The following is a 22,567-nucleotide window of genomic DNA, read 5'->3' as shown; positions in this document are numbered from 1 at the left end:
GGGTTTAAAGAAAGAGCTGAGCTAAGCAAAGATATGGATTGGCATTGCTTCTAGGATTGGTAGCAGCCTGCTTTCATTTCCAGAAAACTTAATTTCTAGGTTTATCTCCAAGTGAGACACTCTGGGTCAGCTCTTCTTGCTCTAAAGTCAACTCTTATTTTTTCCACAGTAATCTTACTTCTCTGTGGTTTTGTGCTGGTCTTCAGATTTCTCTATGTAGAAGTACTTCCTTTTCTTGTGTGGGTCAAGCATTTTGGCCCATGCCTTCAGGAAGTGCTACACTGACTGTGCAATTATAATAATATCCACCATGAAAACAACATCAGGGTATTTACTGACTAATGCTCGTGTCTTTTCATTTATTTATTTTAAAAGGTTTGTGTGTGTGTGGGAATTTTCAAAGGCACACAAAATGAGTGAAAATATGCAATGAGCATACATGGGCCCATCACCCATCATTTTTTGCCCTTGGTTAATCTCATACCCTTGGGTTTTCTTTGTTTGAGTATTTTAAAGCAAATCACAGCTATTATATCACTTTACTTATAAATATTTCTGTAGTATGTTTCTCTAAGGGGTAAGGACTTTAAAAAAACATACAACCACAATAACATAGTACACCCAATAAAATCAGTAATTATTACTTAATAGCATCTTCTACATAGATGTTTTATATTCACCTACTAACTCAATTTTCTCTTTTTATAGTGAATTTGTTCAAAAAAATGTCCAAAATATATCCACTCATTGCATTTGGTTTGTGTGTCTCTAGCACTATTTGTTGAATTCTGAGTATAGGTAACATCCTTTACAGACATTATATTAATTGACCCTCACAGCATATTTCAAAGGTAAGAACCAGCATCTCTCACCAGTTAGAGAGTTGAATAAGAGAGTTTAGATGGCTTGCCTCAACTCGCACAACTTCACGGGGCCAGAGGCTGTACTAGGACCCAGACTTTAAAGTCATTCCTTTTTAATGCTGTTCCACCTCCCCCTATTTTTTGAGGAAGCCAGCTCCTGGCTTTCTTGATGTTTGCCACTTTTAACCCTTTGTCATATTGCCTCTCATATCCTTTGCCCCTTCGGGGTTTGGCAAATCTAGATCTTTCAAAGAGCCAGACTGCTTGTACCTTTTGCTGAAACTGAGCTTTGGAACAGAGCCGCCATAGCCTAGGGTGGTGGTTTTCTTGTTATCTTGAACTTTTCAGCTCCTGAGGCAGAAGCAGTCTTTCTCTATTATCTGGGTTTTAAATGTGTAGTCACTTCTGAATAGCCCAATAAGTTCCTCTGTCCCATCTACGTAGTGACATCAGCTCACAGCTCCTTGTTTTCTCTTCGTTGATGACATAACTCAGATGCCCTCAAAATATTCTCTATGCTTTTAAAAGAACAAAAATACTTCACATGCATGTTTATAGTAAAAGATATAGATATAATTCCCCGGGCTGGCCCCGTGGCCCAGTGGTTATGCTTGCGCGCTTTGCTTGGGTGGCCCAGGGTTTCGCCCGTTCAGATCCTAGGCACTGACATGACACCACTTATCAAGCCATGCTGAGGTGGCATCCCACATAGTACAACCAGAAGGACCTACAACTAGAATATACAACTATGTACTAGGGGGCTTTAGGGAGAAGAAGAAGAAGAAAAAAAGATTGGCAACATATGTTATCTCAGGTGCCAAACTTTAAAAAAAAAAAAAGATATAGATATGATTCCCAGCAAGTAAAAGGGGATGCTCAGTTATAGTGCTTTTTCCAAAATTCTGGAATTTCAAGTGGTTTTTTTGGGGGGAGGGGTGACAATAACATACCAGCTTTAAATAAAATAGATTGACATGGTGAGGAATTTATTCTCTTTTTAATCCATTTTCTGTTCCTCTGAATAGACCACGGGTTAGTGTTATCATGTTTTCACATCTCTCTAGCACAAAACCTGATCTGATAACAAGCTGAGAACAACTCCCAGGCCCAGTGATCTTGGCTGGCAACAGAATTTAATAATATTGTTTTGTTTTAATTGTATTTCTTTTTAAGGTTTCCATGTGTTTATAAGAGTGAAATTGTTTTTCCACTTATGATTGAAATATGAGTTTCTTTTAAAAATGTACTTGTGTAGGATAAAAAAGTAATTTTAAAGAAAAAATATTGACTAACAACAGCTGTTACGTTGAGCACTTAGTACATACAATGCCCTGTTCTAAGCTACATAATGTGACTCAATGTTTCCTTTAATGGGACGATGAAGCAGGAACTATTCTCACGCCCATTTTATAAATGAGGAAAGGGAGGCACAAATGGAATGCTTTAAGAACATAAAGTTAATAACTAGTATGGTTAGGAGTTAAATTCCATCCCTCCATCCAAGTCCAGAGCAGTGAAGTTGATGTATGTAAATGGTGAACATGATGCAGGGAGGTACTGGAATGGCTGAGTGGAAGGCCTGCCTTACAACCTTTACTTTACATACCAGTTTTAAATTACAGGTTATAAATAAAGGATCTGCAGTCTTACAAATGTTAGTTTAAATATTATATCTGTCACTTAGTGTGTTTGTTTCTGGTCAAATTATTTTAACACTCAACCTCAGTTTTCTCCTTTGTAAAGTAGGCATAATAGCAACCACCTCACGAGGATATAGATACACTATATACCAAGATTATACAATATACTTTAAGTTGTTAGAGTAATTACTGGGACATGGTAAAAAAAAAAAAGCTGCTATCATTTTCTGGAGGCAATATTATTTACTGTATAAGTTAGGATTTTAGACAGACCTGGGTTTCAAGATTGGTTCCACGTTGCCTTGGAAAAGTTAGATCTGTGAAGTGAGGATGACAATTCTTCAAACCACTGTTATGGATTTAGAATGAAATAATACAGTTGCACATTTAGCCCAATTCCTGGCATTTATCCTCAGTATTCTCTGAGCTCCCTAGATGTGTGGTTTGGGGTCTGACATTAATTTAGGGAACTTCTTGCTCATTATTATTTCAAATACGTCTTCTCTTCCTTTCTGTCTTTTCCTTCTGGAATTCCCATTACATGTATGTTTTTTGTACTTGTTCTGTAGTTCTTGGAATGTTCTGTTTTTCTCTGTCTTTTTTCTCTTTGCTTTCCAGTTTTAGAGCTTCTATTGAGGCATTGTCAAGCTCATAAATTCCTCAGCTGTGTCTATCTACTAATAATCTCATCAAAGGCATTCTTCATTTCTGTTACACTGTCTTTCATCTCTAGCATTTCTTTTGGGTTCTTTCTTATAATTTCCATCTCTCTGCTTCCATTCCCCATCTGTTCTTGTGTGCTGTTTACTTTTTCTGTGAGAGCCTGTAGCATGTAAATCATAGTATTTTAAAATTCCTGGTCTGATACTTCTAACATCTCTATCATATCTGAGTCTGATTCTGATGCTTGCTCTGTCTCTTCAAATTGTGTTTTTTGCCTTTTAGTATGTCTTGTAATTTTGTTTGATAGTCACACATGATGTACTGGGTAAAAGAAACTGCTATAAATAGGTCTTTGGTGATGTGGTGGTGAGGTACAGGGGAGGAGACGTTCTATTCTACAGTCCTGTGATGAGGTCTCAGTCTTCGGTGAGCCTTTACCTCTGAACTATGAACTTCACATATGATTCTCAGTCCCTGCCTCCCCCACCCCTCCTCCCCTTCATGGGGACAGGATGGCTAGAGGGGCCTGGAGTTGGTATTTCCCTTCCCCCAGGTCAGTTAGGCTCTAACCCCAGCAGATTAGGCTCTGGTTAAACAGTTTCTTCTGAGGGCAGGACTGGTTAAGAAAAACAGAATGCTCTGGTGTGTTTCAAAGTGGTTCCCTTTCCCCTCTCACTGCCAGAAGCACATGGGGATTTTTCTCAGATATTCACTATGAAAACCTGGTTGAGCTCCAGGAAGTAAAATTCACAAAAGTATGGGAACTTCCCCCATGACTAGGTCCCCCCAGGAATTTTTAACCCTCAGACTTGTCCACACCCAGCCTCCTGCAATTTGTCAATTACAGTTCCGGTTTCCTTCTCTGGCCTGGTTCCCGCCGTGGTTTGTGCTTGTGGGTTTCTGCTCTGGTAACTTGTCATTCTCCCCCCTGTTGCTCTCTTCAAATTTGGGGCAGAGGTTTGCGCTGTGACCTTCCTGCTCTGACAGATCTAAAGAGAGTTGTTGATTTTTCACTTCGTTCTGCATTGTACTTGTTAGCACAGAATAGGAACTTCCAGTCGCTTGCAGCCTGACTGGAAACCGGAAGTCTAGCCCAGTTCTTCACACCAGTATGTCCTCACTCAACACTGATATATGCTCTTATTTGATTTGTAGTTATGCAGCACAAAGTTTTCATGCTAACATTAATTTTTTGTAACAGCTTACTTCTTTGATCAATATTCTAACTTATTTACAATGTAAACCATTAAGAATTTTGTAGAAGTTGTACTTTATAAAGATTGAAAATATACAGTTTACTATTATGATGCAATAAATGAACTCAAGTTAAACAAATGGCAACTATTACTTAGTTGGAGAGGCCTCTGCAAAATAAATACAGAGTAAATAGTGAAGACGTACTTAGTTATGCTATCTTAAAAGCTTCTGGTAAAATTTGTGCTAAAGATACACAGAAATATGCTAATTATATATGCTTCCTTGCTCTATTATTATTCATACCACTTTCACTTGCATATCTTCTAACTACAGAATAAATGATCTATTTACCAGAAAAAAAATCTACAATAAGTGTGTGGAGTGGGAGGAATGTGGATGAATGTGGATGGAGGAGTTGCTGGCACAAGAGATTATAATAATTACCTGTGAAAATCTCTTTATGCATAAATGCCTTAGGGTAAATGATAAAAAATAATAATGTCAGCAGAGCATTTTTGTTGTTGTTGATCATATTGCACTGACGTTTGGCATCCACGTTAGAGGGTACTTCAAGTGTCAGAAAATCCTTAGCATGTTACTTTACACAAAATTGGTTCTTCAATAGAGACCTCAAAAACTAGTAGGGAGGTAGAAATTTAAGGGGAAAAATCTGCCACTTGTTATTTCCATATCTGCCAAATAGCAATAGTATTATTGTGGGTACCATTGAAATTAGTGAGCACTTGTTACAACTTAAATTTAAAATTTAAAATGAGGTGTTGCCCTAGGAGTCAAGGATCTCATCATTTTATGTCATTGTTTCCAGTGAGCACTTAAACAGCTGTGTGAAATTGTGGGAAGGATTTATAATTTTTTCTTTTTCCCTTTTTTTGTTCTACTTTTTCTCCCCAAAGCCCCTAAGTACATAGTTGTATATTTTAGTTGTGCATGCTTCTAGTTGTGGCATGTGGGACGCAGCCTCAATGTGGCCTAATGAGCGGTGCCATGTCTGCGCCCAGGATCCGAACCGAAGAAATCCTGGGCCGCCAAAGCAGAGCGCGGGAACTTAACCACTCGGCCACAGGGCTGGTCCCCTTTTTTTTTTCTTTTTTTTTTTTTTGAGGAAGATTAGCCCTGAGCTAACTACTGCCAGTCCTCCTCCCCTTTTTTTTTTTTTTTTTTTTTTACTTTATATTAGCTTTTATGGATTCTTGTGGTGAGCCCTGTAGGAGTTTCAGCCCATTATCTTTGCTGAATTCCCAAATTTAACCCATGTTCATTCTTTTAGGTTGAGAAGGGGGCACAATGATGACATGAGGTTACCAAACAAATCAGCCCTAAAGCCGACCCATAACGGCAGTTGTTTGCACTGCATTGTTTTTCCCTTTTTTTCGTGCACATGTTTCTAGAGTGAGGTTAACTTAGTTAACTCCAGTACTATCTGAAGCTCCTCGAAAGCACATTATAATGAAAGTGAGTCCCAGCCAAGGTTAAAATACTGAGCTTCTTTCTAGGACTTGTGAGAGGCTAGATGGTCACGAGTGGCTGAAGCCGGGTCAACTGTGAGACCCCAGGGCAGGAAGGGTGTCCAGTGCTGTTACATCATGGTAACACTTGGATCACACCTTACCATACATAAGGCTGTACTTACAAGGATTAGCTCTAGTCACAAACGGATCTTTGGACAATCATATATGTACCGGAATTTGAGAGGTGTAGAAAGCCTCTCTGCCTGAAAAATGAGACTCTAGAACTGTCAAGACTTGTGTGACAAAGACAATTGAGGGACTTTTATTGAGTACCCACTATGCACAAGAAACTGAACTAATCTTTTCCATATTATTTCATCTAAAATGCATTACCTATTTTATTTCATTTAAAGCTCACTGCAAACCTAGGAAGTCAGTAAGATAATGATAGTGATTTTAAAGTTTAGGAAACTGAGGCATGAATTGCCTCAGGAGTCAAGAATTGACAGCGTGGGGTTTAAGTTCAGCCTTACCTGAGTCCACATGCTCAAGCAGCCTTGTAGTAGGGGAAGAATCAGCTTGGGAGTTAATCCCAGCGGCTTCCGCCCGCTTCTCCCTCGCTTACTCACTCTGAGGGCTCTGCGTGAGATCCAGCCACCCTTGAGCCTTGATCTTCTCACTCAGCAGAGAGGAAATGGTAAGAGCACCTTCATCTTCCTCACAGTATTTTTAGGAAAGACAGATGAGATAACCAAGAAGAAAACAATTTGTAAATAACTCTGAAGCAGGCTCAATTCAGAGAGTTTCAGACATGCCTGGTACATGGATGCTGAGGATCTACCAGCCCAGAAGATTAACTGCATGGAAGCTGAGGTGCTTTCTGGGATAAGAAATTAACCTGTGTTCACTGCTGAGTCTGAAATAACTAACTACAGGAGACATGACTTGACAGAATTCTCTTTGCAGGGGCGTCAGGGTGGGTCTGCCTAAAAACATACACATATTTATATATGTTAAATATACAGATATATTTTATTGAATACATATTAAATATTTGTAATATATATTTAAGCATGTATTTATACATACTTATATATTTAAATATATATTTATTTAAAGCATAATACATATTAATATATATATAAAGCATAGAGGCCATGGGGTGTCTAGAATAGGCTGCTATAGTTATTAGTGAAATCTGTCTCTCAGTTCAGCCCCTTGGATGCATGACTATGTCCTCAGGGAAAAAATTTAAAAAACAGAAGACCTATTTCATTAAGCTCTGTGATCCATCAGGGCACAGCCACTATTACTCTAGTGTCACTTAACACAAGGGGTAAGGAGCCACTTCCTTCATTCTATCACATTTTACCTCACAACTTACATGCCAGCAGGGCTTAGGGCAACCACTAATGGAGAATTGCTTTGCTTGGGAGAAAAGTGGGAGAGACCATGAGCTCCCTATGGAGCAGGTCAGAATGGTATGGCTGCTGGCAGGATCCAGTGGAACAGTGGTGGGGTAGCAGCCGAACAAACCTGTGGTAACCACTGATGTCGAACAACTGTGCTTCTATGGTATCTCAGGAGCGAATGTGGAGAATGGTAGAAACCATCACGGCTCACTGCATGGTATGGCACATAATAGTCTACATGCAGACACAGGAAGGGAAACTGTTGTGCTCACAAAAAGAGCATGGATGGCTGCATTGCCTGGCCGAACATTGTTTGGTAACTCGTGGAACAGTGTGAACACCAAGAGAGTAAGACCCATGGGACTGCCAAAACACTTGGAGAGGACTTTGCCAGAAGCTGGAGATTCTGCATGAGGAGGTGTGCATCACAGCCAGGTCATCTGTGTGACACCTGTGAGGTAATCTATGAGTTAGAAATTGTTATTTTACTGTGTTCCTATAGTATTAGGTATGTAAGAAGCAATCAGAATTCACTTTGGTCCTGACACGATACTGGAAATCATCATTTTTTTGATAAAGATGTTTCTTTCATTTTCCCATGCATTCATCAGGATACATTTGAGGTGTAAGTTGATAACTGAAGTCCTAGTTGATAGTGTTTTTCTAAGTGCAGCCCCCATACTTAAGTTTCAGAATCACACAGTTTGCTTTGTTTTAAAAGTGGCCTTATCTGAGTCCAATTGAATCAGAGTGTGAGCTTACTTTTCTACCTTTTTCTCAAGATTCATTTTCATGAACACTAAGGTTTGAGATCTACTGCTTTATTTTCTCAGACAGTAGAAGATAAAACACGTTGCCAAGACAGTGGTGGGCAGGGGTGAAGTAGAAGTCTTGCAAAGAGTGGTAAAGATTTGAAATATCTTCTGTAGGGAACGGTGGGAGACATCTTCAGGGATGCATACAAATACCGCTGAGCAGTCCTGGGGCCCAGCTGAGCCTGCAGACCTGAAATTTGTGGGGATGAGAATCCTCATGGGTATCCACGGAGGGGCCCCATGGCTCTCAAGTATTTATTGAGGATATGTTGTGGTAACCATGTGTAAATATAACTATTGATATGAAAGAAGACAGAAAAGGATACAATAGGTTCTACCAGCAGTGCGTTCACAAAGAGGTTTAAAAAAATGGTTAAAGACAATTTAGGTGATAAAAACAAACTTTATTTAACACCTCATGAAGTGAACAATCTCCTTTTGAAGAACCGCAAAATGGGACAGAAGGCAAGAAGCTTTAATAGGATGAATAAAGAACAGGGAAAGGACTAATAGAAAATACCTGATTGGCTGGGGCCACATAGTCAACCTTGTTTGGGGTGAGAAAGCCCAGAGCTGGCTTGGCATTTGGGGACTGGCTGACTGGATACACTGCATTCACGAAAGTTATCTAAGTTTCGGTTTGCTGATGTGGCACCCCAGGCAGGAGAGGCTCCATTTTGGGCCTAGAAAGTTATTTCAACAGAGGCACAACCTGTTGTGAAAGGAGCCACAACATGCCGAACTCTGGTTAACGGCTGGGTCTCCAATTTGTCCACTGCTTCTCTGTTCGCGTCCGTACTGTATTCCCAAGTAGCAGGAAAAAGGCAGCCCTTGGACATCGTTGAACTGGGAGAATCAGAGGAAGAGGAAGTGCTGGAGCCTGAGAAAGATTTCTAGCAGTTCCTGCCTCCAGATATCAGTGAGATAACAGGAGAATATTGTGCCTTGCACTCAAGGGCACAGGAAAGTCTATGTGTGGAATAGGAACAAGTTGTAGGAGATGGAAGATATTCTCATCCAAATGAAAAGCCAGCTGTAAGCCTTGGAGGAAAGTCCTCTGAATCATATTTAGAATCCAAGCAATGGAGCTGAGGGCACAGTGACCAAAAAGAGTGAGAAGGCTGAGGAGAAGGCCAAGGAGATTGGGAAAATGGCAGAGGTGCTGGTCGACCTAGTCCGTTGGACAGAGAAAAGCAATTGTCTTGAAGGAGGGTTGGTGGTTTACAGCCAAAGGAATCTGCTAAACTGATGGAGATTGTCTGACACTCTCCAGAAGCTGAAACCAGAGAACCTTCTGTTTTCTTTCTCTCTTTTTTTTCGTCTACATGCTGTACTCACTTACTCTATGTTTCTGTGATGATCAGTGGTTCATGACCTCATATGAATTGTGACTGTTAAATGTTTTTGTTTGAGGAAGTAATTTTTATTTGGAAAATGCTCTCACATATGAGAATTAAGGCCTAGAATGTAAGCTTTTGCACCAGTCACCTTTGTTCCTGGGCTTTGGTTATTTTTAAAATTGAGGTGATTTGGTCTTTCTTGCATGACCAGATAGCTCCCTGGACCTTCTGGTCTATGTATGACACATGAGACTCAGAGCTGGAGTTCTCCAACTCTGGAGCTGCGGAAGGAGCTGCATTACTTCTAGAAGAGGACTCCATGCAGTAACTGCTAAAGAAGCTGAACAAGGGACCAGATTTCCACTGGGAATGTGATGCGCCTGACTTGCCTAGGACTGATGAATCAGAGGAGAGGGTGGAGGATGGTATTGTCTGTATTTGGGATTTTAACTTCTGTGTGGGACCAAATGAGGAGAGATGTCTTTTGTTCAAGACTTAAATTTTATCTGGGACAATATCTGACGTAACCTGTCTGGTCAGTTTCTTTGGACAACTAAACTCATGGAACCTAGAATAACAAATGAGATCTTGGTGTTCTGTACAAGTCGAGGTAATAACCTGATGCATTTCAGAGGATTCTGGGCATAAAATAAAAGAGATATTTGCCAAGGGCTCTGAAGGGCAGGGAAAGGAAAGTGAGGACTGTCTATGTTGGACCCTACACTGCACAGGGAATAGGTATCTTCAAGCTTCATAAGTTGTCCAGCTATAAGTTTATTTGAGTAGCAGACTTGACAAGTATTTGAGGTCAAAAGATCCTACTATGAGGGAAAAACATTACCATTTTAATAAAAGTATTAATTTGCTTGAAAAAGAAAGGATACAATAAAGTATTGAAAGCCTAGTTGGGGAGGGAAAACAGGCACATATGAATGGCATTACTAACAATACAAGACAATGTTAAGGTAAAAGATAAGTTGAATGATAGTTCATAAATTTCAAAGTAAGAAACCAGAGACCAGAGTAGTTGATAAAAGAGGTGGAATTTGACCAGTGCCTTGAAAATATGATAGGATTTGAAGGAGGAGATCATTCAAGTCAAGAGAAGATATCATCACATCAACTAAACAATTTTTACTACCCTATGTGTACAATACCATGTCAGGCATTGTGAAGAATTGATACAGGAACAAGACACATTATTGGTCCTCAAAGAGATTACAGTTTAACAAGTTGAGCCATGATCATGGCTGGCTCTTGGAGTGCTGAAAAGACCCAACAAAGGGATATTTTTGGAGGTGCCATGGCAAATAATGTCGGGTAATATAAGAAATGTGTCCAAGTCCAGTTTTTCAGGTTGCACACCAAAGATGAAACTAGCACATGTATGAGCTCAACTGAAAAATGGTTTGCTTATTTTTAAGAATTCAATAACAGGGTTGTATGAAGGCAGTACAGAAAGAATAGTCAGTAACTGAAGGAGTCTTAACTACAATAACTTGTAAAACTCAAGACACAAAATCCCTTTCGAGTCTAAGTGGCTGTCTTTGGTTCCAATTTTTTTAACCACTTCCAAGTCAATGAAGCCTGGGTTATGCTTAGCAGCATAAATAAGGCACATCTGTACATATCTGAATTTTTTATGCTTTTTCACTGATGCCCTTGGGGGGCTTACAGTGAAGGGAAAACTGTCCCATAAGCCCCTCCACCTCCTTTTACCAGGTAGATATGTATTGGGGAGACAGTTCATAGAGAGCTTGACAGCCAGGTGTAGATTTGCCAAACAATCTTCCTGAGCAGTAACATGTTGAAAGTGACCTTTAAGAAACTGTATTCAGCCAAATAAAATATACGACGTTAATATAAAAGCAGGTTCCCTGAGAGGAATAACAAACCATCCTTTAACAAATGGTAGAACCTGAGAAGATGCAACAGAATAGGACCTTTTGATTGAAAGAAGGAAAGAGAGGACAGTAGGGACAAATTAGAGCCAGTCCCACCAATGAAGGCATCCACGGGGCCACATGCAGACACTGGTAATCTGTGGGAGGGGACATACATAGGACAAGCAGAGGCTAGCAGAGGCTCCCCTGTTTGGCTTGGAGATGACCCTGAGCACCAGTGAGACTTCAAAGGTAGAGCACAAGGCAAAAATAGTGCATGGATGAAAATCATTCAAAAAAGGAAAAAAGAGGGGAAAGAGAAGGGAGATTGAAAGTCCCTGATGAAGAGGCCATGTGGAGACCAGCATAGTGCCTGAAAGTCTAAAAGAGCCAGGGATTTCCTGTGCCTCCACGATGCACTGCTTCTACAGTTGTGCACCAGAATTTTCTTGTATGTGGAAAAATACATATATTTAAACACTAGAACACTCTGAGTGCATCAAGACGCCCTGAGACATTTGTGAAGAGAGAATGACTGGCGGGGGGCGGGGGGCGGTGAGAATGATTTCTACAAAGAAAAAAAAATCCAATGTGTTTCTTTTGTCCTAGGCTGAATCCAGGCCACATGTCCTTTGATGAGAATGATAGACTCCACTGCACTATTTAAACTGGTGTTTCTCTCTCATTTTTTTTTTTTTTTGAGAGGTTTAAGTACATAGTTGATGCCTTGAAAATCCTATGCCCTTATTTTCCAGCGCTACAGTATTAATATTCTTGAACTTATGCTGTTCTGATGTTGTTTCTTAATCTCCTCCCATTAAAACTTCTCAATGTAAGTTTTATATACATGTTTATGTAACATCTATGACAAGAATATCTACAAAATATGGTATTCAGATTTAATCAGCTTGTATTGAGTACTCACTGTGAACCAGGCAGTGTGCTGTGCAATAGCATAGAGCACGTACGTCATCCTTCTATTGTTGCTGTGAAGTAGGCTTTTAAAAAAATTATTTATAAATAATTATTTATTCACAGGAAGTTGCAAAATATAGTACAGAGAGGTCTCTGTATTCTTGACCCAGTTTTCCTCAGCGGTATATCTTACCTCACTATAGTACAACATCAAAACCAGGCAGTTAACATTGATCCATTGTGTGTGTGTAGTTCTCTGCGATTTTATCACATGTGCAGAATTGTGTAACCACTGCATCCGAGATAAGAACTATTCTATCACTGCAAAGATCTCCCTTGTGCCACCCCTTTATACGCATCCACCGCCATTCCTAATCCATGGCAATCACGAATCTGTTTGACATCTTTGTAGTTCTATAATTTCAACAATGTGACATAAATGGAATCAGAGAAGATGTGACCTTTTGAGACTGGATTTCTCACTCAGCACAATACCCTGAGGTCCACGCAAGATGTTGCACGTACCAATGATTTGTCCTTTTTATTCCTGAATAGCATCCCATAGTGTGGATGTACCATAGTTTGCTTAACCATTCACCTGTTGCAGAAAATTTTAGTTGTCTCCAGTTTTTGGCGATTACAAATAAAGCTGCTATGAACATTTGTTTGCAGGTTTTTGTGACATTTTTTTTTTATTAAATTGCTTTTCAGAGCTAAGACTAAATAAGTTATCCAGAGCACTGTGCAGATTTCCAAACCCAGATGTTTTTACTTTATCTCCTGTGCTGTTTCCATGATCCCATATTAACCAAGAACCAATTGTTCTGCAGAAAGTGTTGAAAAGTAATGATTACATATTTGACTTCTTTTTTTTTTTTTTTTTTTGAGGAAGATTGGCCCTGAGCTAACATCTGCTGCCAATTCTCCTCTTTTTGTTGAGGAAGACTGGCCCTGAGCTCACATCCATGCCCATCTTCCTCCACTTTATATGTAGGACGCCTGCCACAACATGACGTGCCAAGCAGTGCCGTGTCCGCACCTGGGATCTGAACCGGCAAACCCCAGGTTGCCAAAGCAGAACGTGTGCACTTAACCGCTGCACCACTGGGCAGGCCCCTGCCTACTTCTTGATAAAACATTGGTTTCAGAATAATATCTGCTCAAAACTTGATTGCTTTTAGCATTATGGATGCACACTGATTCATTCATTTATTCACCACAACTATTATTTGAGTACCCATTAGGTGCAGGCCCTGTGCCGAGCGTCGGTCGAAGCAGGTGCCTGCCACATGTGGACTTTAACAAAATACTGTTTGCTGCATAGAGGTAGCTTGCTCCATGTTCGATGATTTTAACAGTTTTAAATTTTAGTTGGAAAATGTTTATTCAGAGTTAATGTGACTGCTATAATAATATTTCAATGTGTATTCTTAAATTTAAATTTGCTGAAAGATTTGGGTTAATATATTTTGCCTTATCTTAGGAAAGCAATTGCTGAGCATGCATGTACAAATACACAATCTAATTTTGTAAGGTGTGCAATTTGTAAGGTGAGTACTCCTTTCAAACAGGGGTATGGGTCAGATGGATTTTCATTTATAGCTTGTTCACAAATTAATGATTTCTTCTGCTTATTCTATGTCCCTTTCTTCCAATAGCATGAAAAATTAATCAACCATCCACAGAGAACCAAAAGAATTTCTACAGATCCTCTGGGTAAGGAGTATTTGCTGTGTCCTCATTACAGTGGTGCCCTTTTTCTCCTCTATTTTGTATTTTATGTGAATCTTTTAACAAAAAAGAACAGAGAACTTTGCAATTAAGCAACCGTTAGGTTTATCAGCCTAATAATTGAATTTTCCTTCAGAAGCCATACACATATAGTCTAAATCATTCTCAAATACGGATGTAATTAAAACTGTTACTAAAATCTACAAGAAATATGAATGCTACTATTATTTTACTAAGATAACTAGTAGTTGCTTAGTTTAGTAAACAGACAACTATAGCTGGTTCTGAAATATGGACTATTAAGTTGTAAATCTTAAAGTGTGGTCAATTCAAATCTACATATGAAGGCAATAGAGCTATATTGGTATGAAACCACAAAGGAAACGTAATGTTTGATTGTGGTTATGTGTAATTCAATTACATAAATAGGATGCAGATTTCAGGGCAGAATTTGACACTTTTATTCTATTGTAGCCTTTGAAACAATTCATTTTGTGATGTTAATAGTTACTACTGTGATAATTTATTGGTCTTCAAAAGACATCAGTGAGTGTGTTTAGTCAGGCCCATCACTAATGGCATAGCATTCCATTTAGGGGTTATCTTTATGGATTTGTACAGAAAACTTTACTGACTTACATTGGAAGTAAGTAGGATGAGAATGAATCTTAGTGTTAGACACTCTCTCAGAAGCAATAAAACTGTTTTCAAAGAGAGAGCAGATGATGCGGCAAAAACAAAACAAAACAAAAAAACACCAAAGCTCAAACCCAAAACAACAGCAGCAATAGATGAAATCTCAGCAAGTTTAATGATGTTGTTAACTTTTGAAGAATTCGATGTTTAAATAAAAGCATTCTCACTACCCTTGTCAACAACCACCAGAGAGAACAAGGGTATCATGATCTTTCCAGTGCATGCCAGGAAGTCCTAGGCTGTTACACAGCGCGGTCTTGCATGAGCAATGACCTCTGAGCTGCTGCAGGAAGGATGGTGGCAGATGAAGTTAGAGCAGGATAAAACTACGAGAAGTTTTAAATGCTAAGGTAAGAAGTTTAGACAATAGGAGGCACTTACAAGAGATTTTTTAACAAGGAACGGATAAGATCAGATTAGCTTTGAAAACTTCTCTCTGTTAGTTGTGTGGAAGACAAAAATCAGTCAAATCTGATAGCAGAGATATGAGGTAGGACCTTGTTTTTGCAACACTCCAGAAAGGAGAGGTGGGACATGATTAAAATCGAGTCTGTAAAGCTGCAAAGTTGGGGAAATGCCTGAGACATGTTTAGAGTTAGGGCCAGTAGGACTTGGGTGCCTAGGATGAGAAATAGGTTTTGTGAAATTTGAATGACATTACACGCTTTAGCTTACTCACCTGAGTGGCCACAGTCACTAGGAAAGTGAATAGAGTGAAGGATCAGATGGAGAGGGGAAGGCCAAAGTTGATTTTGATTTTGGAAATACGGAGTTTGAATTGACTGTGGTATACACTGGTAAAGATGATTAGGAGACGAATATTGCAAATGCTATACCAGAATTTAGGAAAAGACAGCCAAAGATGAAGATACAGTAGATCTGGGATATTTCGCATAGAGGAGTTGGTTAAGGCAGTAAGAGTTGATGAATTCATCGAGAGGGGAGGACAGAAACAGAAGAGGCCTCAGAGAGGAAACAGTAATTCAGTAGTATTAGGAGGTAGAGAGTCAGCAAAGGGGAAAGAGAAGGAAGAGGAGAACCAGGGCTGGCTGTGGAACCGAAGGGAAGGAATAAAATGCTTTGTGGAAGCCAGAGAAGACGCTGACTGAGGGTCAGTTGCTGTACATAGTAATTAGGAGGCCTCTAGAAAGATTGGAAAGAAAGGCTTCAAGAGCGTTCTAAAAGAGGGCTCAGAACTCCTGAACAAGGGTTTAAGGAGTGAGTTGACTGTGATGAACTCGAGGCATCAAGTTTATATTAGGTGTGGAAAGATTTTATGGTAAAGGGAAGGGAGAGAGAACCCCGTAGCTTGAAAGAGGAGAAGAAGCAAGAAAAGAGGAGGCTTGAGTGTGTTTGTAAGGAGCATGGGAAGAACCTGTGGCGACGAGGTGATTAAGGAACAGGCGGGCAGGAAATTACTTGATGAAAAACACGGTGGGGGACAGAATCTGGCGAACACAGAGGAGTGAGGTTTTGTAAGAAAGTGATTTTTGAGATGAAAACAAGGTTATGAGGACTCAGGTCAAATGGCTTGGGTAAAGTTGGAGAAACAGACACTGGCTGAGTGAAACAGAAAGAGAGTGAGATTGGGGCTTAAGGATGGCAGAAAAGTTTAGGGGCACTGCTGTGGAAAACTTTAAGTTGAATTCAGGAAAAAGATTTTTTTAATGGGTTTATAAGCCGCTAAGGGTTCAAATGGTGTAAAAAGCATAGAGTTTGTTGATCACATTCAGCAGAGTTTCATAACCCTGGGCATCCCAGGAATTGATTGCAGCGTTAATATAGCAGGATTGGCAATTGACAAACTGAGAACAATGAAAGCTACAGAAGACAACAAATTTTATGGTGGATGCAACACCTTGATGTTCATGGCTGATCATTAGGAGCAGTATGGGTACAGAGGTATGTGAGATCCAGTAGAGATGACTGGGTGATTGGGGACATCAAAGGAATCACTGTATTAGTGATGGGGGCAAGAAACATACTAAGCAGGAGCAAAGGAGTAGAAGCTGTGAAAGTTTAGAGGTGGTGCCCAGCAATAATATTGAGAAGCTGAGACCATGGAGGTGGAATAGTTCTGGCTGATGATGAAACATGAGGATTAGCCATGAAAGTTAGTTTCTAATATGGAGTCAAGGCACAGATCATTGATGCTGACAATATTAAGAAACCCTGTGGTCAGTGGTGTGACATTATCAACTGCATTGCTGATGATGTTGCCTGCTGATGGCAGGAGAGAGATGATGTGGATGGGGAGAAGAAGGCCTACCCATGTTGCATGAACATTAAAATGAATACCCTGCGTGATGAAAGCAGGATGTTGACTTGAAAGGGACATTGGAGAGCAAGGATGTGTTTGTTCCATTAAATCAGGTGCAATTTGTGTGAGTGGGTAGCTGGAAGGAATAGTTGAGTAAAAGGTGGCAGACACTTGTTCACACCGGACCAGGGAAACTGGTGCAGGGGTTAGCATGAGAGTGAGAGACCATGACTGTGATGCAGGCTCGGGCTGGTGGATGGAAAGAGGGAGACAGTAGGGCTTAGGGATTTTACTGAGAGTGATGGATCTGAGTTACACAATGAAAAAATAACCACCAATCAACAACAGAAAAATGGAATCCTGAGTTTAGGTGGTGGACAGGAGTTGCAGGGTAAGGGAAGGGGTATGCTGAACTTAGAGGATATATTCAGAGGTCATGTTTCTGGTTCTAAATAGTCCAGAAGCCAGGAGGAAAGCTGGGGTAAAGGACTTTCCACAGAACTGCTCTTTGGGTAGCGGAGCTTGGTGAGTTTGTGTGTATGTGCAGTCGGGGAGGCGGGTGGTGGTGGTGAGGATTGCCAAGCTGCTGGTATAATTTATGCATCAGATTAGTATTAATTAAGAAAAGGATTTTATGAACCTAAAAATATCCTTTAACTACTCAAAGCATGGTTGGGGACCCCTGCATCAGCATATCATCTGGGAACTTGTTAAAAATGCCAAGTTTTTCCCCCACCGTAGTCCTACTTAACTAGACTATCTGAAGCGGGGCTTAGAAACCGTGTTAACAAGCCCTACAGGGAAAGTTAAAATTTAAGCATTTCTAACCCTCTCCCATAGTTTAGTTGTCTCAAGAGAAGACCCTAGAAATGGTGGGGATTCAAAGGCTCTTAACTGCCCACCTGGGTGGTCCCAAATCTTTCTAATGCTGAGAGGCCAAAGTGGAGAGCACGCAGATTCCGTGGGAACAGGTGTGGAGGGTTAGATACTCACAGCCTCCAGGAAAGAGTCCTCATGCTGGGTGTTTATGTGTGCCTGACAGACGCCCTGTGGGAGAACTTGCTCTACTGGCTGGCGGAGGAGCTCTCGGAAGAAAATGCCGTGTGTCTCTCCTCATCCCTCCCTCTGCGCCGCAGCACCATTCAGCTCATCAAACTGAAGAACCCCGATGATCTCACTGAACAGATCCACGCACTCCTTTGCTCCTGGAAAAAATCACTCCCAAATTCCACCGATAAACTCCGCCTTCTGGCTCGCCATCTCCGCAAGATCGGCAGGAGCGATCTTTCAAAAGAGCTCAAATTCAAGTGGGAAAATAAAGTGTTCACTGAACCACAGCAGTGGTTTGCTATGGCAGAGTAATGCCAGCTTGCTCCTTCTTTTGCCCTAGAAAAAGGTCAGAGTTGGTTTTAAGATTGTTTCTGTCAATATTTTACCAGCAGTTCTCAAGTAATGTTGTTTGAAGTGAATCTTTTTGATTGATGTGCTGTTGAGACAAGCGGAGAAGCACTAATCAGGCCATAAGAAGCATTCCTGGGTTTGAGCGTCCTTCATGGTTCAGAGATGCATGTTCTGCAAGCATGGTTGTCTTGAGTTCAGCCAAACCAAATAGCGTTGTAATCGAGTTTGCCCTGCTTACATTTTAATAGCTGAGGTTGCTTTCTAAGTGAAAAGGAAAGATAATGACATGCAGAATCCCTTTTTTTTATTGCTACCTACATAAAAGTAAACTAGTTATGCAGGATTCCAAGCAACTAATTCACATTATGCGCATACCATGGAGCCCGCAGGTAACAATGAGAAAGAAATTGGGCTGCAGAGCCCTGGTGTGGAAGACGGCAAATCACTTTAAGAACACAGACAAGCTTGATTAAAATTAAAAACAGAGTAACACTTCAACCATTTACTGCCACAAATTTTTCTTTTATTAAAAACGTAGCTTGGAATAGGGAAAATCTCATATTTTAGTATGAGTGAAATGAGAGAGTGCACAGAAAATGAAACATCAGTGAAAGAATTCAGGGCCTTTTTCACCTGCTTAGGAAAACAACCTGCTTTCAAATCAGTTTGGCAGAAACCTTATTACTTAAGCTCTATATGTGCATCATTAAAAAAACCTACCTGTAAAAAACCCCAAAACTAAAATAAAAAACTAATAATCCCAATGCCCTCTATCATTGATAATCCTGATCCTGTGTAGCATATAAGCTTTGAGACCTTGGAAAACCTAAAGCACTGGGGCTCCCCACTGTGATACCCGTGGGGGATTGCTGTTACCAAATTGCTGTTACCAATTCGTTAATGCAAAACCATCGGGGCCTTGACCTGCAAACATCCGTAGTGATTTGTTTATATTATTGAATATCTGAAAATTAATGAAATTGGATGGAACATTAAATATTTATATGGTTTTGAAATGTAAAGACAAGATTTCCTTCTACAAATTAACCAGGGACTTAGATGTCTATTTGGTTATATATTGGAAAAGAGGACTCCAATTTTCCAACACATTCCTATTAAGAAACATTTTGTTAGTCAAGATTTGTATTATTTTTACATGTTTCCAGAAAGGTACAATATTTTTCATGTGTCCTTGGAATGAAGGAAACACTGAAATGTTTATTGTTCTTATGACTACAAAATAACAAAAAGGTAAAGAAAATAAAATTCACATCTTCTTCCAAAACTGATTGCCATTATGAATATTTTGGCATATTTTCTTCCAGTTTTTCTTTTTTCCTGGAAGGACGTGTTCCTATTTCTGTGTATAGATGTATATAAGCACAGTCACCTATGTGCTCACGCGCGCACACACACGAATACATATAATCCCCTCACACATATTGCCTCACCCATTCACCTCCTCCGTACTCTCTCCCTCACTCACATTTCCTCACGCCCCCTCTCCATGTCCTCATACCCCCGTAAGGACTCTCACTTATTCAAACACACATCCCCTCCCACACACCTCTCACAAACACACTCTTGAACACATACCTACCTCTTACACGCACACAGACTCACATCCACATTCGTCCTTGCGTGTACCCTGTCACAAACACAGGTCCACCCATGTACCTCACTCCCACCTCTCTCATACCCACTTATGTACATACAACCCTCTCATGCATACAGTCTCTGATCCACTTGTACACTCTCACATATGCTTTCACAAACTCTCTCACACATACCTCACTCCCGCGTCTCACACACATTACTCATTAATATACATACCCCACAGACACAGGCGTGCAGACAGATACACCATCTCACATTACCCGTATACCTTCATATACCATACACGGCCGTACACTCTCTTCTCACACACCCCACTCCCACCTCTCTCTCTCGCTCATTCTTGCTCTCTCACTTTCTCACACACACACACTCACTCATTCATGCACTTCACATACATACCCTTACAGGCACCCATCACTTCATACACACACACTTTGACACACATCTTTTCCCAGAATTAAAAAAATGCTTATCTTATTGCAACAGTAAAATGATACAAAGGTAAATAAAGGAAAAAATGGATCACCTCTTCGGCACTTCCTCTCCCTTAGGTAATAGAAGGAATCAGTCTGATATGTGGCACGTGGCTCACGTGTTCAGGGTGCCACATCCACATCTCACCCTTGTGCACCCTCTTCCCTTTCTGGTGGGCTGACCTGTGTGGACCTCATCAGCAATGCTCCGGCTTCTCGTTGGGTTTGGGGAATGGGGCGCCCCAGCAGGAGACCGGGTGGAGGGAGGAGAGTGAGTTAGACTATTGCCCTTTCTTCCTTCCTTTGAATTCACCAGGGCCAGGCTGTGTCCCTCACCCAAAGGCCACTGCTCCCCTCCTCGCTAGGCGACTCTCTCTCGGGTTTTGGGAACTGCTCTTCCTCTCGTCTCTTCAAGTCTGGGGTTGTCACAGCTCTATGGCTGCACTGTCCCTTGTGGTTCTCCTATATCCTGCCCACACTTTTAAGATAAAACCTCCTCTGATTATCCTAATTTGAGTGGATCATAAGTTTTTTATTGAGACTCTGACAGACACTTTTCATAGGGACCATACATATATTTTTTTCTAGAACGGGGTTCATATATTCTACAGTTTTAAATATTAGTCTTATATTAAATTACGAGCATTTTCCAATGTCTTTAAATGTTTTAATAGCTGCATAATATCCCATTTCAGAGTCATGCCATAATCTTAGTATTACCTATTTTTTAAAATTTAAAAAATGCAATGATGCGGTATATATTCTCTTATCTCTCGCTTTTTTTATTCAACTTTATGTTGTTGAAATTCATCCATGTTGTTTGTATGTCCCTTCTTACTAATGTATAATATTCCCTTTTATGCATGTACTACAAATTCCATCCCTCTTCCACTGTAGATGGCATGTCAGTAGATTCTAGTTTGGAGCTATCATGAACAATGTTTTATGAAAATTCGTATATACCTTTTAGTGAACATATATATTTATTTCTTCCAGGTATATACCTAAGAGTACAATGATTAGTTGCCATAATTGACTTAAACTTTCCCCTTTTGCTGTGTATTCAGGTGACTTCCTTCTTTTCCTAAAAATAATACTGTGGTGGCCATTTTTCTACCCATGTATGTAAATTATTATTTCACTAGCATAAATTTTTAGAAGTAGGATTACTTGCTAGGAGCATTTTCAAGGCTTTTGATACACATTGCCAATTTGCCATTTTATATTCTAATCATCATGTTGTAAAGATTCTTAGGAAAACAGTATTTTTAAGTCTATATACAAATGGATTAACTTGAGGCACATAACATGATATTCTGTATCATAGATAAGCTGGATTGTCTTCAATTGCTCTATTGAGACAAAAAAGAGACTGGCTTAAATATTTTACAATATTTTCTCTACTAATGAAGAGAGTACATTCCATTGCCATTGCCATTTTTAAAAGTATCAGAAGGAGAAACAATATAGAAGACATATGAACAGATTCCAGGATGTCAGACAGCTTGTGGTATCAATACATAGCTAAATTACAATGAAAGGAATGTTAAATTCATTCATTCAATAGGTATACATTGAACACAACCTCGGGAAAACGCAAGCTGTCCAATGCTAGGAACACAAAAATGAGTAAGAGACAGTCACCTGGGTTAGGTCTTCTGTTTAAAGGAAGAATGAATGACCAAGATCAACATAGTGTTTATTGCCTGTAATGAACCAGGCTCTTTGTGCTTTGCCCTGTACAAGTACTCACTTGTTTAATCCTCCCAACGTCCTGTGAGGTAGTACACCGCCCCATTTTACAAGAGAGGAAATTGGAGGTTAGAAAGATTGAGTGCCTTGCCCAAGATTAGAAATGAGTGACAGGATTCAAATACAGGCAGTTGGCTTGGCTTCCACCATACCATGTTGCCACCAAGCTAAGGAGACGAAAGAAAGGAAATGGACATATCTATCAGCCTAAAATTTCTTTATTCCTACTCCTCATTTTGCAAAACAACATTTATAATTCATATCAATGGTGCAAATAGACATTAATTTTGAGGATAGGTGGGGGAGGGGCAGGAGGTGGGAGGAGAGTGTGATGTTGACATGATTGATATTTGTCTCAGATCAATTAGTTAAATGCTCTCTTAGACTTAAGAGACTGACAGGTTAGGGTAATATTGCAAATTGACCTAACACAAATTGGT

General features: G+C 40.0%; 1 protein-coding gene across 4 annotated transcripts in view; it reads left to right on the top strand.

Moving 5' to 3' along the window:
- The window catches only part of DTHD1 (death domain containing 1), a 64,933-nt gene extending 45,392 nt beyond the window's left edge, over window positions 1-19,541 (top strand). For 3 of the 4 annotated variants that reach the window (XM_046655663.1, XM_046655662.1, XM_046655664.1), the window contains exons 9-10: window positions 13,856-13,913; window positions 17,927-19,541. In XM_046655663.1, the coding sequence (XP_046511619.1) occupies window positions 13,856-13,913; window positions 17,927-18,246 (378 nt within the window). In that variant the 3' untranslated portion in view covers window positions 18,247-19,541. Of the gene's footprint in view, window positions 1-7,416; window positions 7,703-13,855; window positions 13,914-17,926 lie in introns of all 4 variants that reach the window. The other variant, XR_006887849.1, reaches the window with a different exon arrangement.
- The last annotated feature ends 3,026 nt before the right edge of the window (window positions 19,542-22,567 follow it).

The sequence above is a fragment of the Equus quagga genome, chromosome 3 (assembly GCF_021613505.1).
Source record: "Equus quagga isolate Etosha38 chromosome 3, UCLA_HA_Equagga_1.0, whole genome shotgun sequence".
Classification (NCBI taxonomy): Eukaryota; Metazoa; Chordata; class Mammalia; order Perissodactyla; family Equidae; genus Equus; species Equus quagga.
This window is presented reverse-complemented; position numbering and strand designations above follow the sequence as displayed.